The sequence below is a fragment of the Lipotes vexillifer genome, unplaced genomic scaffold, assembly GCF_000442215.2.
Source record: "Lipotes vexillifer unplaced genomic scaffold, Lipotes_vexillifer_v1.1 scaffold414, whole genome shotgun sequence".
Lineage (NCBI taxonomy): Eukaryota > Metazoa > Chordata > Mammalia > Artiodactyla > Lipotidae > Lipotes > Lipotes vexillifer.
In genome coordinates this window covers 771,459-788,139 of record NW_006782864.1, presented here as the reverse complement: position 1 = coordinate 788,139, position 16,681 = coordinate 771,459, and the positions used below count along the sequence as shown (strand labels likewise).

Below are 16,681 nucleotides of genomic sequence, written 5' to 3'. Positions count from 1 at the left end.
AGATATTAGTTTCTATCCAACTATGCTTCTTTTTCTATAAACAGTTTTTATTTTAAAATACTCTCACATTCATTCTCTCTGGGCCTCATTATCTTCATCTGTAGAGTTAGGCTGTATGACTGAGGAATTCCTAATTTGGAATCCATGAATGGTCAGCTCTTTGAATCCCCTGAAAATGAATCAAAACTATACATATGTGTATATATGCATTTTTCTGGGGGAGCTATCCATAGGTTTTATCTGATTTTCACAGAGAAAACACAAAAACTAGTCAGTTTCTAATGTCCCTTACAGCTGTTAACATTCTAGGATTCGTGAAACAAAGACTAATTTCCATGTAGATGTTAACTATAGGTTTCCTCTAAGACCGATTAGCAGGGTGAGTGTTTTGGTCTGAATTATTAGATATTTTTAAGTAGTTATTTTTAAATTTTGTGTTTTAAAATTAATATCTAAACTGTTAGATACAGTGAAGTTTAAAACATCTTTACTTAGCCCTTAGCCCTCTCCTATGTCACATACTACATTCCCCTTAAAAGGCCACTAGTCTGGAAGAAAAAGGACAGTGTTCAGACATGCTCAGTGTTGTCTAACGGGTGTGTACTCCCCTCATGCCCCGTTCTGGACATGGGACAAGTCAGAGGAGGCAGTGGGTGAAGGGGACAGTGACTGATAACACCTGAGGTTTGCTTGCAGTCAGGAACTCGATGCTTCAAACAAATACTGATGCTGTGAAGATGGTCTGGTTCTGACTGAACAGCAAAAGCTCAACGATTGTCTTTATCTCTGTGACAGGATCGCCTCCTGTCGGCAGCCCTTAAAGCCTACTAACCTGGTCTTGGGAGACTCTTTAAGCCTTAGGGCCTTAAAACCTTGAGTGCCCTTTTCCTATCCCTCAGACTCAGAAAAGAGCATTTCAGTTATCAACTATACAGTTTCAGTAAAATACACACTCAAAAGAAATAGGGGTGGGGAATCAGGGTGCAAGGGTACTGATTCCAATCTCACCCTTATTGTCCAGAATTAATATAGATTGCCCACATTAAATATTTTTTCTCAAAAACATTTCTACATTTTAAATTTTAAAATTAATTAGAAACGTGATGAGGTGAAAAAGAAAGCCACTGCAACCATTGTATTGAATGCTATTTCAGGAGTTCCGAATTTTAAAGCAGTGTCAAAGAAACCAGACAATAACAGCTACTCTTTAATTTTAGATATGTTGCTTTTATTCAAAAGAGTCACTGCTTGACAAACTCTTAAATCACAAGGTTTGAACCAAACTGTCCTCTGAAACAGCTCTGTGAGGTAGGTATCCGCACAGCCACAGGGACCAGCACAGTCCTTTCTTCCCGTGTTACTTTCAGTGCTGAGAACTGTAGCAGCTGGAACCACTGTTCTAGTGGACAGTTAGAACAACTGCTTCCTCTGTCTCCCTCCCCACAGAGCTGCCCAAGTTATCATCTGCTCCTGGGGCTGGACCATCTGTTTTTTGAAAGTTACAATATTGTTGTTCACGAAAATCCAAACTGTTGCTTTGATTTATATGCTCTAACTCTGAATCACAGAAGTATTACTACGATGTTTAAAAATTTAAAACACTGATTGACTCTACTTGCTTTAAATACTCTCGGATCCCTTCTACATTTATTATCACTGATCAATAAACATGACATAATAAACAGGGTCTAAACTTCTGAGAAGACAGCATATTCCCTTTTCAGCTTAGTAAGACTTCATACAGTGTTTTTGTATGTTACAAAAGTTGGTACAATACGCCTCTACCAGGAAAGTCTTAGAAGGAATTCCAAATATTACAATAAAAGTATTGTAACTGTAAGTGTGACACTTGAAGCAGAACACATGCACAGAAAATTAAATCTTTTCAAAAGTGGCTTTGCTGTAGCCCCACACCAAATTTGTAATTGGTAGGCAATGCGTTTCGAGACTGATAAATGGTGATGTAGCGAACCCCTACTCATTAGCTTCTCAAGTTAGTGACTGCAGCTGAAACGTTTTCCTATGAAGTGTGCCACCCTATGAGAAGTTTGATTTGGACATGGTGAATCAGGATTCGTGGAGTCTTGATATGTAATCTTTCTAAACCTTTGCTCTTAGGAGAACCCAAGCTATCCTACTCCAGTATGTTCCAAAAGTCTTCCAGAGGATCCCAGTTTCTCCCCATGTAGGAGTCCTAGGAGTCTAATACCAGTTCAGTCACTTATCTGTGCATGGCTTCAGACCAAAAAAACCCTTTCATCTACGTCAGGGATTTCATCTATGAAAAGGAAGGTAATGCCCTGCCTTCTTCACCTAACTCTCTCGAGGATTAAATGAACGGTATGCAAGAAATTGCTTTAATTACAATGTGCTATACTTAAGGATTTTGTTTTTCTCTGTGACAAGCAGCAGCTTTGTCTTAGGCCCAAATTACAAGACACTACTGATGTATCATTCAGCATCTCATCAGTTGATGGCCTCTGATTCACCTGGAAGACTGTGACAGTGAGGCTCACTGATACATGAGTGGACAGGATGACTAGCAGTGGCTGCCAGGTGCAGAGCTGACACTGCCTGAGCCCTGGGGATCAGTGACTACCCTGCTGTCCAGGTCACTCAAGGACAGTGCCAGCTGAGGGAGTTAAGATTTCGTAATACTTGCGGTTTTGATTCTCCTCAAACAGAAAACTGCATAAAAGAGCGTTAAGTACTTATGCTGTAGTCATCCAAAAACCAAGATAACGTGCCTGCTGAATCATCTCATTCTGTACAAGGCCTGATGAATCTGGGCTATATTCTGTCATCTAGGGACAGTATTACAGAAGTGTTCTGACAAGAGAAAACTAACGAAATCTGTACATTCTGTCGCTATAGCTCACCAGTAATTTCTCTTGTCAAATTTAGTTCCTAGTACCCTCCTCAGGTTCTTGATGCTCACAGCTACGGAGAACCACCTTCCTCAGGAATGTACCAAACTGCTATGTGTCTGCAGTATCACCCAGGTTCCTGAAACAAAAATTCCCTTTACAAGTAACTTTTATATACTGTTCCTATAAAAGGACCAAACTCCTACTGAAATGCCGTAACTGAGAATATCAAGCGTGCTGGCTGGAGTCCAATGTCTCACAACTTGTTAATTCTCCTGTCGCTTAAGGAAGTAAACCAGAATATAAAATCAAATTAACAAAGTTCAAGTTTCTTCTTTCCCCTTCAGCTGGTAGCAAAGAATTATATCAGAATGGAAAAGCAGAACTGCTCCAAATGAACAAAACCTAGCTACTCAAAGAAACACTGACTTTTCCCCAATATTGTACAATATTTTATTGTAACCAAAATACTTAGGTGAGTCTCACAGCAATATATTATCATGTGGGTACTCACCGAGAAGGATGAATTGGATAAACTGTACATTTGACAACACCTTACTATACATCCAGTTAACCTGAATAGTTTGGTGGGGGAGAAGACATAGAAGCATCCCATTTTATATAATTCCATATTTTTCCACAACTTTATAGACAACACAGAATGAAGATACAGTTGTAAATCACTATAATTCTAACCTTACTGTTGGAACCTGCAACATGTAAAAATTCCAGTCATATATTGCTAGGCATTTGCCAAATGACAATCAAATGTTTGGTTTTAAACTTGTAAGATAATATTCAAATGCTTTAAACTGCCATGGTCCTTCTGTTTGATTTTACACGTTGGCGCAAATATTTCAGTGCACTCATTTCCTCATCTGTTGAGCCTCTGTGTTACTACTTCTCGGTACATAATAGAGATGTAGATGAGCAACAAAAAGACAACAAAGAAATCATCGAGAAAGCCTAGAATTCCAAACAGGGCTTCAGGCACAAAATCTAGAGGCGATATGAGATAGAAAAAAGCCCCCATTAAGCAAAGTATTATCCTGATACGGAACATCCAGAAAAGGCCTCCGACCGAAAACACCTCCCTGAATGCATGCCTCAGTAAAGTGGGTAGGTCCATAATTCTTTCCATAATCTGGTAGGGGAAGAACAAATACTGTGATTTGGTATCTAGTGTGTTAGACTTAAAAGTAATATAATTTTCTTACAACGTGCAGACAAACTCAGTTAACATGAATGAAGGAGTTTCACATATTCACTGAACACCGTATTTTCTACTTACACATTTTATTTAAAAATAGTTCTTTGATTACTAGGTTCTTATAAAATAGGTCTTATTGCAGATAATTGAAAAGTAACTAAAATATCAACAAATTTGAAACACAGGATATAGTAATACAAAACTCAGTTATTTCTAATTTGAGTTAGTAAAATAAACCAACAAAGAACCCAGTGTACTGAACCAGGCTGAGGCTTGAGCTCAAGTCTCAGCTTTAAAGTTGGACAGACCACTTATTAGCCAAGTGACCTTGGGGAAAGTTGTTTAACCTACTGGAGATAAGTCAACAACTAATTGAGTATGTGCCACAAGTACTATTAAGAACTAGAAGAGATATTGTTATAAAAGACCTTGATAAATTGCCAGACAATATATAAGTATATACATATATAGAATATATAAGTGTATACATATATAGAATATATAAGTATATACAGACACATCAACTTTGATGGCTTTGACCATCTAAGAATAGCAATGAAACTGATTTCCTTCTTAGGATGTTTATTGCTTAGCTTTTAGGATGTTTATTCTCTGTTTTGTTTGATTTTAAGAATTTTTTTTTTTTTTTTTTTTTTTTTTTTTTGCAGTACGCGGGCCTCTCACCACTGTGGCCTCTTCCGTTGCGGAGCACAGGCTCCGGACACGCAGGCCCAGCAGCCATGGCCCACGGGCCCAGCTGCTCTGCGGCATGTGGGATCTTCCCGGACACGGGGCATGAACCCGTGTCCCCTGCATCGGCAGGCGGACTCTCAACCACTGCGCCACCAGGGAAGCCCTAAGTGAATGATTAATTGCCACAAAAGTTTTTGGAATGCCAGGCCCTACCCTTTCTGGAAATGATTATGGTTTCTGAATATATACAGACTAATAATTAGGTTATATTTACTTTGTAAATATACTAAAACCCACTGAATTGTATACTTTAAACAGGGGTACTATATGGCGTGTAAATTACATCTAAATAAAGTTTTTTTTTAAAAAAAAAGACAGTACCAGTATCTATTTGTATGACCTTGAGCAAGTCAGTTTCTTCTCTGACTGGAAACTTCTCACTTCCTCTGCATAGCTCTTAGCTGACTGCATGACCATAAGGCCGCGTGTAGTAATGAGGCACCATGACGACTCCTGAACCTAACTTCTTTGAGGTCTTACTTCTCAGGGGTTGGGAGATGCAAGAGAAACTGGCCAGAGGAAGCAAATCACTTCCTGTGGTCATTCCAGTGCCCACAGTTCAGCTGTTTTTAACAATCTGTATAAATATCACAAATCCAACTCTAAGTATGTATTTTGTCCAACAAATGCCGAATAAGTTGAGAGGGAGGAGATGGAGATGAAAATGGGAAGAACTGAGCAAGCAATGAGAGAACGGTTTTAAAAACCCCACCAGACAAAGAAAATCTTGTAACTCCTTTTGGAAAACGGATCACAAAAGAACAAAAATGGTCTTTTTAGAATCATTCCTCATGCTGATTTTCTGTTCTCTGTGGAAGAAACTAATAGTTAAAGCAAAACAGCTATACAGCTTTCACAAGGTCTATGGTAAATTACTTAAAATATTCTAATGACCAGCCAGTATGTCTTTTGAATATTGTTCTGTCCTTTATCAGGGCTATTTTGTTCAGTTCTATATGGTGTTGTTTATACAAAATCTGTAGTGATTAGACAAGAAATATGGAATGGGTTATTAAGAAATGTTTGTGTACTAATCACAATCTGACTCTAACTCTGGGGTAGAATATCAAAGTAAGAGCTAAATGTCTTCACTATATTGTAATTTCATCACATACCAAGCTTTCTTATTCATTAAGTATATATCTGACGCAGACAAAATAACTGAGCAGTGGTACGCTTCACACCTTAAAATACGAATGAACATCTTAAAATGATTTTTTTAAGTTCAGTGGTAGTTCTTGAATTTGAAACACTGATTTTCAAAGAATCGTCCTAAGATGCCCCTGGAGGATACATAAGAAAACTGCCGGATCAGAAACAGCAGAAGAGGCTCCCAAAGAACCACGGAGGGCAACAGGGACCAGGTCAAGCTTTTCTTGTCACTAAAAGTTTTGCCTATCACCATCCACAGCAGGCGAAACTGTATGCCTTTAAATGTACCTGATGTCCCAGAATGAGGAACAGCATGTACGAGGGAGCACAAGTCTATGCAGTTGTGTAATACAGAAGCATTTTAACAGCTTATATTCTTGGCTGGGAGGAGTAGTATCATTTCTATCTTAAGGATAACTATAAATTCTACAAGCATTAAGGCCTACTGTATTCCAGACACTGAGACCATAGTAGTGACTAAATATACACGGTCCTCGCCCTCATGAAGCTTTCCGTCTCCTGAGAGAACAGTAATGAACAAGGTCAGAGGGCAATGAGAGAGACTGCCCTGGTTGATTGGGGACAGCCTCTCCGAGGGAGATATACTAGGGCCGACCTGAAGGATGAGGAAGTCAGCCAGGAGGCGAGCAGCGGGACAAGCATTCTGAGCAGAGGAAATGGCACGAGTGAGGCATGAAGGTGGGAAGGCCTGGAGCGTGTTCTGAGAGCCGCATCCCGAGGGAGGGGAGGGGGGACCAGGCCATGCAGGGCCTTGAAAGCCACAGCCAGGAGTTGGGACATTATTCCAGAAATTCAGAAGTTTTAAAACACAAGAGCATCATGGTCTTACTTATGGTTTCAAAATATTACTCGGGCTGCTGTGTAGAGGAAAAGGTCCGAGTGAAGAGGCCACTGCAGTTGTCCTAAGCAAGAGATGGTGGTGGCCTGGCCTAGTCTGATGGCTACAGACACAGGACTTGTTATGAGGCAGAAATGACAGCATCCCCAGAAAGAGAGAAAAGACACGTTAGGACTTCTTTACAGATCAGAGAAGGGGAGTGAGGGAGAAGAGGACATCAGCACTGAGCTGAGTAAGGCTGAGGTAAGGAGGGATCAGGTCAGTGTTGTGCATGTTACATCTCGTGTCCGAGACGCCAGGAACGCGCCAGTGGGATGTACCCTGAGCAAGTGGACGTCAGAGCCTAGAGCGTGGAGCAGAGTCTGGGCTTCCAGTACGAATTTGTACTGAGTGTGTTCTGGGTTTTCAAGTACATATTTAGTCATACACTTCTAGAATTCTTTGTTAAATTTTGAGAAATTTTGAGAAAACTGGGATGAGTCAGTAAAGTGTGGGTTTTTAATCTATCAAATGCCTTTTTGGGGAGGGGCAACTGTAGAATTAATGTGCTCTTTAAAAATAGAATGCTTTTGAATACCTGACATACAAAACCCCCAACGCTTAGGGTTACTTAAGGGAACAAATTCAAATGGGGCCAGGGTAAAATAGAGTAAAACACAATGGTAAAACTCCCTCCAGAAGTTCTCAGTTGTAAGCTTCCCGTAAGACAAACCCTATTTTAGAATCACGTAGGAGTCAATAGTTTTACCTTTGCCTCCAATTTTTTTCTATTGGTTGTTTTTGCTGGTATCACTTTCATAAAGAGTTTAATAATGCCATTTTTTAAAAGATAGAAAACTGTAGTCCTTGGGAAAGCTGTAACTCAGTGAATGACAGCAACAATGAAAAGACTTCACGTAACACACACAGATTTTTCACATCGACTATTTGTTGGTAAATCTCACTTTACAAAAGAGAAGTATCATCACACTCTAACTTTGCACCCGCTACAACATTACTTACAGATCTGGGCTGCCCTGAGAATCTCCGGTTATAATCATTAATATCTTGATGCAATGATACAGCATCCTGAGACTGGTCATTTTCACCAAATACTGTTAGCAGTAAAGTTACCTGTAGATTTACAGAAAAAAGAATTGTTACACCTTTCTGCAGCATTAATTTTTTTTCATTTTGTGTTATTATTCAATAGAATCAGAAAAGCTTCTGAATTTAGATTTCACTCATTTCTTTTAACAAAGGCGACACAGGGGAGAAAAGTAAGCTACTGTTTCCTTACAATAAAATCCATTCAAAATGTTATTTGAACTCCTGTAAATAAAATGGGCACTGGTTTAAGTACTTTCCAATCCACACCAGGGATCAAGTTAGTAGTTCTCTGTTTGGGCTAACAGACATTTGAGGATATAAGAATGATGAGAAAATATTCAGGAGCAAAGTGACATATCACTTTGAGAGAGGAAAATTAGGGCTTTCTTTTTTGATTAAAATCATGATTCCGGGGCTTCCCTGGTGGCGCAGTGGTTGAGAGTCCGCCTGCCGACGCAGGGAACACGGGTTCGTGCCCCGGTCCGGGAAGATCCCACATGCTGCGGAACGGCTGGGCCCGTGAGCCATGGCCGCTGAGCCTGCGCGTCCGGAGCCTGTGCTCCGCAACGGGAGGGGCCACAACAGTGAGAAGGCCCGCGTACCCCCCCCCCCAAAAAAAAAATCATGATTCCTTATCCTCTCTGGTATCTGAATGATCTTTGAATGCTACCAGCATCACACAGAGATGAAGTTATTGCAGGAACCAGCTCTCAAGCACCCATCTCTACTACAATCAAAAAGGTAATTCTTGATACTGTTATATAACATAATACATTTAACCCTGATTCCTCCATGGCAGATCTAAGGAGGATACACAAATGTTCCTGGACTATACTCGGGTAATCTGAAGATGATGGTACCTCGAAAAACAAGTATATTTAAAAATATAACACCTCCTATAGAAATGGCCACTGTACAAAGAGATAAATATGGGAAGGAGCCGTGATAGATTTGGGTTTAAATCATCTCGCTGTTGTTTTGACCCTCAGCTGAGCTGTAAAACCAGGACCCCACTGTTTAGGTGCTTCCCAAACAGCCAAACACAGGAGTGCCTAAGAGCAGCAGGTAGTAGGAACAGCAGGTACGGCCATCTCTTCACAAATTTGTTAATAAAGATGAATTCTTTCACTAAATGTTAACTGACCACGTACATGGGCCAGGCACTGCGCTAAGTGCTAGATGTACAAAAAAAGGACAACGTGGCCTTGCGCCTTGGTGATCACAATCCCCAGGATAGAAGGGGAGGGAGACGCGTTCAACAGCCCGTCATAAGGCGCTGGGGTAGGCGTTATAGTGATGCTGGAGAGGAAGGACTTCCTCTCTCTGGGGTGTCCAGAAAGCTTGACACTTGGACTCATCCTAGGGACGTGGTAGGACCGCTGGCGTGTCAGTGTGCGCGCCCAGGGGAGATGTGGTCACCATGTTCCAGCCACAGGCAGCAGCCTGCACACTGTTCCCAGTGAAGCAGGCGGTGGGGCAGGTAGATGAACTGCAGTGGGAACGCACTGCAGTTAGGGAACCCACAAGTTTATCTCCACCTTTCTCGCCTCTAGCCAATTTATGTGTGGTCCAAAGGATACCACCTGCTAATGCGCATATGCCCTATGAAAAGCCACAGGTAGTGCCAGAAAGAGGGGCAGGTGGTGGAACTAATTGTTTACGGCAAGACCTTCGGCCTGGTCTCTGTGTTGCTGGCAGAAAGCTAAAGATGAGAGGTGGCACTGGCAAATAAGCTTCAGGACCAACTGCCTTGTGTCACACGTCAAATCAGCCGGAGAGGTGGTACCAAAAAATAATCTTCCTCCTAACCATGTGGTAAAAAGTGTGAAAGAGGCAGAATCTGGGGATGTATCAAGAGAAGCAAGAAGGAAAGAAAAGAAAGCCTTGAACCTTCCTCTCTCCAACCAAAAAAGGCAGCAGTGGGGGAAGTGGATAAGCGAGAACAGTGGCTGAAAGGTACACACACATGTGTGCATTTCTGTGTATGTGTATATGTATTTAACAGTGCACACTATATGGTTTTTTTTATATACAGTCCCCAAATTAGGCAAAACTGAACAGTAATCTTAGAGGAGCATGCTAAGGTAATAAAACTGTAAAGAAAATCAAGGAAATGCTTATCATAACAGTCAAATAGTAGCTACCTCTAGGAGAGGAAGGAAGGGGGACGGATTTGGAAGGAGTCCCGAGGAGGCTTCTGGGGCTGTGGCCAGTTTCTGTTTCTTCATCTGAGTGGTGGCTACTCAGGTGTTGCTTTGTGACAAGTCAGCGAGCTGTACCTCTTTATTTTGTGTGCTTTTCTGTACGTCTGTTATATTTTACAAAGAATTTTTGAACAACTGTTGTGCCTTCTCTAATCTTATTTTACTTTGTGGTCCCTGTGGGTTTACACCTTTCCTGTTTCGGTGGGGTTGCCAGAGGGAGCAAAAGTAAATGTGTGCACTCAGTTCAGCATCCTGACTTGGAAGCTCTCCATCCTGGTCGGGACGTCTGTTTGCACTGAAGACTTCCCAAGGAGAGGCTGTCTGAGTACCTGATCATGAGTCATTATCAGACAGGCATATATTTTAAATGAAAAGAATAATATAAATATAAAGGAAATTCTGAAAAGTGAATAGAACATCCCATTTGGCTATATTTATTAACTTAAAAACTACAAATATCAGTTTCTCAGATTTTTCAAACGAAACAAAATTTTGTTTCACCAGTTTGTCGAAGAAATTGAGCCATTTGGTAGCATACTGACACTTCAGTCTCCGACACGCGTGCGTAAAACCTCACTGCGTCCCTCGGCGGCAGCATCTGTACTGATGTAACAGGCTAATCTGCTCTGGGTGATGTGACGTGGCCGCGGCTCCACAAGAGACATTTTTCAAAGGCATTGTTCGTCATTTAAAGCTGTCTGGACCCTCACCACAGATGGGCAGGTTAAAAAGAAAGTACAATTGAAAAACTATTTTTTTTAAAAGAAGTCTATGCAGGGCATATTTGCTTAAGTCTGATTGCCAGTTCAGTTGTTCCCTTGCTGGTGTTACAACAAAGACTTATTAGGATTTGGGGAAGGGTTCATGTACCAGCTGTTTTTCACTATGACTGAAGGGATATCAAAGGGAATTCTCTTTTTTTTTGAGGTGTCTTAAAGACATTAAAAAAAATAATGGAGAAACATCAGAGAAGCTTTGGATAAATGAAGTTCTGCTAAAAACATAAAAATAATTCAAGAGTTAGATACAGAAACTATAAAAATTTACAAAATGATCTAGTATAAATGATGTTTTCTGGGCACAAACATTACCGTTTGTCTACAGATTGGACAACTGATTGCCCCAAGCCATGAACCGTATCGCCAGTACGCCACAATGCAGGTACCTAATGGGAAGAAAACATTAATATTGATATTTTTAAGTCCATATATCCTGGGAAAGTTTCATATATTTGAAATATTTTAACAGCATCACCTATTTTAAAATGTTTTTTACTTTATCCAACCAACTCTTAAGGCAAATTCAAATCTAGTAACAATTCCCAGCCACTGAAAAATATTTTAATTTAAACTACCCGTTAAGATACAAGCATTTTTACAATCAAAAGCAAGCATGCATTAACTGCTTCAATGCTATGAGGCTTAATAGAAAATACTGCATTTCCTATGTGAATAAATAAAACAGTAATTGAACATTACTGTACATATGACAACCAACAAATCACACTATAAATTTTCTGTTCCAAATTTGATATATATGTTTCAGAAACACAACTTCCATTTTTTTAAAAGTTTAGAAAACCAAGTCACTTAAGTGTCAATGATAGTAATTAGGTAGTATGCGCAAAGGAGCCAAAGGATACAAAGATTTCACGCTTCCTGCCCTAACAAAGTTCATAATCCAGTTAAGTAACTGAATCAACTTTTGTACTGGATGGATTTGATTTTTCTTTTTGAAGGCATTGATGAGCAGTGAAACAGGTAAACACGGCCTAGAGAGAGGATTTACAGACCTTAAAAAGTGGTGGTACGTGCACTAAGTGTATAGGCACTAAAGTTCAGACCAGTAACAAATGAAGGAAGAGTATTTTTAAATACTGGCTGATGTTTAAGGAGTTTAAGCCAGTTTCTTCTCTGCAGGCCCCCATTTCTTGGATCATCCAGGTTCCACTGTGAATCTGAACTAACTGCTTCCTGGCTCCTTCAGTCAAATTGAGGAGACCAAGGTAACATATGACTCAGAAGGTAGTTACATCTTGAAGTGTGTAATATTAAATTTCAGTACAAAAGGTGTACAGCATTTGAACCCAACTTTGTAGAGGTGGTAAGATTAGATAGCAGAAGACAGGAGGGAGGACACTGTGGGTTTTGTGATGGCAGGCACAAATCCCAGAGGCAGAAATAATGGTACACGAGGCCACTGGTGAGCGGGCCACTGGCTGAAGCCAAGGCCGCCCAACCTGACCAGTAGTGACTGTGGGGAAAAACTGGTTCGATGATTTAAAGACAAGTTTAAAAAGCTAAACCATCTGTATCTGATATCTTTTCCTGCTCTCAGGGTGCTGTGTTAATTCAATAATATTTACTAAATACTTTGAGCAGTCTAATTTCATACAGAAACCATATGAAAGCAAAACCGATCATAAATATGTTAGTATTATCACCATCTGTAATGATGCCTTAGATTTATCTACTACCTTTTTACCCAAAAGTCCACTGTGTTTTGACATATGTTAATTTATTTAATTCCATAACTTTTTTCCACAGATTGGAGTATAGGTGTCCTTGGTTTGCAAATTATGTAGCGGCCACTTGCCTGCACTGGAAAACTATGGTCCAGCAAATCAAACACTTCAGTTTATACACATCTGCTGTGATGTGCCTGATGCTTTCCCTTAACTAGGATGGAGGGAGAGATGACTCAATGACTTGAATCCGGGGCACAATCTCTCTAGATCTGTCTATTTGTAAAATGAGAATAAGACCTCACGAGACTGCCGGGGAATTAAATAAAGTAATGTAGGTTACAAATGCAAGTTAGGTAAAGTCTGTCGCTGCTGTTATTCTTGACTTGCTGTAAAGGAACAGAACTGTAGTTCCACACATGGAGCTAAGCTGAAATGCTCTTCATATACATGGTATCAGTATCCTTGAACTACTGTTCAAAGAAACACATTTCTCTTTATTGAGAAGCTAAATAACTTTTTTTTTTTTTTTTTTTAACCTTTGAAGCTACAGACAGTAAATAAAAGTGTCCCGACAAGAAGAGCAGGATATCGGAAGGAATCTACCCTATTACCCCAGACCCAGAGGTAAAACCAAAAGCACAGCACAGCCATCTTCCAACTGACGGGGTTATCCACACAGTGCATCACCTAAGCCTGGGCTGGCAAATAGACTTCACCCAGCCTGCCAGACCTCACTGATTCCCAACCCCTGCCTTGGGTGCTGTGCTAGGGGACGGCTGAGGCACAGCCAGACCCAGAGCAAGTCCACAATCGATAAGGAATGTCGGCCAGAGGTTTGAGGGGGAACGTCTGCTTTCTCTGATGGCCATTTAATCCCCTACCCCAGCACCTGATCTTTCATTATTTGGCTGCTCACTAGCATTTCCAACAGATAATTAAGGATAGACACTGAAATAGTGCTTTGTAATTTGTTAGTTACTTAGACAAAAACCTGAGGGAAGAGGCTGAAATTCATGGATGAGGCAATGATGGGATTGGTCAGTACTGACTAAATGGGCACAAGGTATAGAAAACCCTGCATAGCATGGAATGGATTCCAGATACTTTGTTTCACCCCCAACAGCATGAACTTACTAACACTGTATACCTTGGAATTCTGACTCTTAGACAAAAGATACAAAGGGGAGAAAGCAAAGTACAAATCACTGTATGCTACATGTTAAATCAGTACAGTTTGGGAGCAATTAGCACCCTATCTTGCATACAGCTGTTCGAAGGGAAAGAAATACTACCAATAAAAAATAGGTCTAATGATGAGATAAACCTTAAGGAGAGAGTAGTTGTATAAACCACCATTCACATAGTATTGGGTTGGCCAAAAAATTCGTTTGGGTTTTTAGTAATATCTTACGGGAAACCCCGAACAAACTTTTTGGCCAGCCCAACAGAACTGCGCACAGGCTGTGAAGTCAGACCCTGGTTTAAAACCTAGCTCTGTCTGTCTGCAGCTCGGCTGCCCTTTGTAAAATTTCTTAGCACTGCTGAGCCTCGGGGTTCCTCACCTGTGAGCTGGGATGAGATGGAGTATGTTGCGTCCAGCACACAGCAGGCCCATAATAACCGACTCCTGCCAATCTCACGTGACCACAGCCAGCAGTGGCTATGCGGTATGTCCCATCACTCTGTGACTCTTCATGGAAGGTCAGGAGATGCCCAGGGGTGGACAGCACCCCTTCCTGACACTAAGTTAGTGCGACATCAATGTCCCTTCTTGTCCCTCTACATGTTCTAGGGTTCCCAAGCCTCTGGAAGTCCCGGAGGAAGAGAGGTAAGAACTTCTGCGCCGACTCAGAGTGAAAAAGAGGTGGCAGAGCCAAGGGAAGGTCTCAGGCAAGGTCCTTGGGAGAAGAACCCTGCTGCCTTGGGAAGGAGGAGTAATAAATGAAACCACCAGAAAGCGATGAAAATGAGGAATTCAGTGACTCCCTCATGGTACAGATATCCTTAACTCACTATTCAAAGAAACACATTTCTGTTTATTGGGGGGTTGAATAACTAGTCTTTTTAATCTTTGAACCATGGACACTAAATAAAAGTGGCTGACAACAAGAGCAGGATCTCAGAAGCAATCTGCCCCACTCACAAAATACAAAACGTGACAGAGAGAAAATTAGGAATCCGGCTTGTGCACACACACGGGTCTTGGTCTAAATAGTCACTTTTACCAAGAACAGCATTGTTTGCTTACCACAAAAGAGATGTCCACAGTTTGTTTCAACAGGGAGGGAAGCTTGATGTAAACAGATCGGACAGTACATGTCAGTGTAGAACTGCTGTCGGGCAGCAGCAGGTGCATCCTGGTGAGAAAACAAGTGCATATTGAGACACGACACACACAGTCTTTTCAAAATTCATCTTAATGCTAAAAGATACTTAACAATACAGTCAGGACTGTGTAATCCTCAAATTTTAGATGTGCACTAGTTAAGGTCTTACAAGTTTGAGAAACTTATGAGGCTTCAGTGTTGTTCTGCCTAAACTGCATGGTCTCTACCTTCCTTCCTGAACACAGTCTAAAGATAAAGATAAAAAGATATATCTAAAGATAAAAAGCCGATTAACTCAGGAGTTACTCTATTAGAAAGAGTAAGTTATTCTGGGTAACACAGGCTGAGCTCATGCATTCATTAGCTGAACAACAAGAAATGTCAAACTACTCCCCAGGTGTTAGCTTTCTTCTATTTTTAACATCTGTTTCATTCATACATTCCTGATAGTTATTACATGTCTGAAGATTAAATGAGATAGTTGTATGTGAAATCACTTTGTAAATTATAAAACACCAGGCCAGCATGAATTATTGATAACAAGAGCTCTGGAACACAGTACCACTAATATGCTTAAACTATTTTTGCATCAGTGAATTTAAGTTCTATGAAGCAAGAATTCTTGTCTGTTTAGTTCACAAATGAATTCTCAATGCCCAGAACAATGTCTGACATATGGTAGATGTTCAATAAATATTTGGTGAATGGATAAATCATAAAAACCCTCTTTGGAATTAAAATTTGACTGGTGGGCAGACAATCAATTTTTAATTTTTTTTTTGATATTAGGTATCTCAGCATGATGGTATACAATGTCCTACTTAATCCAGCTTTCATAAAATATATTACATTGCTGGTTCTTAGGGAATCCATATGGTTAAAAGCAAAGAAGAGGCAGAGGAGAAAAGTTTTCTTCTTTGCCTAAGTAGTTTTAACAACTTTGATCACTGAAGAAAAAGAAAAGGAAAAAAAGCCATCCCTTATAGTCATTTCTTTGAAGGTCTTAGGGGAATATATTTTATTTATTATTTTTTTAAAATTTATTTATTTATTTTTGGCTGCATTGGGTCTTCGTTGCTGCACGTGGGCTTTCTTTAGTTGCTGCGAGCGGGGGCTACTCTTCATTGCGGTGCACGGGCTTCTCCTTGCGGTGGCTTCTCTTGTTGCGGAGCACGGGCTCTAGGTGCGCGGGCTTCAGTAGTTGTGGCTCGCAGGTTCTAGAGCGCAGGCTCAGTAGTTGTGGCACATAGGCTTAGTTGCTCCACAGCATGTGGGATCCTCCTGGACCGGGGCTCGAACCCGTGTCCCCCGCATTGGCAGGCGGATTCCTAACCACTGCACCACCAGGGAAGCCCGGGAATATATTTTAGAAAGAGTAGTTTTTCCACTACATTTCATTAGAGCCAATTAGACAGTAATTATTTCCTCACAAGTAAATAATAGGAAAACTGTTGTCTTTTAAAGCAAGTTAAAACTAAATTCATGACCCTAACCACTGCACCACCAGGGAAGCCCGGGAGTATATTTTAGAAAGAGTAGTTTTTCCACTACATTTCATTAGAGCCAATTAGACAGTAATTATTTCCTCACAAGTAAATAATAGGAAAACTGTTGTCTTTTAAAGCAAGTTAAAACTAAATTCATGAATGGGCTTCCCGTGGTGCAGTGTGGTTGAGAGTCCACCTGCCGATGCAGGGGACGCGGGTTCGTGCCCCGGTCCAGGAAGATCCCACATGCCGTGGAGCAGCTGGGC

The 16,681-nt window shown here is 40.7% G+C and overlaps 1 protein-coding gene across 1 annotated transcript in view; it reads right to left on the bottom strand.

Moving 5' to 3' along the window:
* Positions 1-3,741: 3,741 nt before the first annotated feature.
* The window catches only part of RNF170 (ring finger protein 170), a 21,950-nt gene continuing 9,010 nt past the window's right edge, over positions 3,742-16,681 (bottom strand). The window contains exons 4-7 of the mRNA XM_007455463.1: positions 14,850-15,001; positions 11,226-11,299; positions 7,844-7,954; positions 3,742-4,011 (exon numbers count right to left, since the gene is read on the bottom strand). Of these exons, the coding sequence (XP_007455525.1) occupies positions 3,742-4,011; positions 7,844-7,954; positions 11,226-11,299; positions 14,850-15,001 (607 nt within the window). The remainder of the gene's footprint in view (positions 4,012-7,843; positions 7,955-11,225; positions 11,300-14,849; positions 15,002-16,681) is intronic.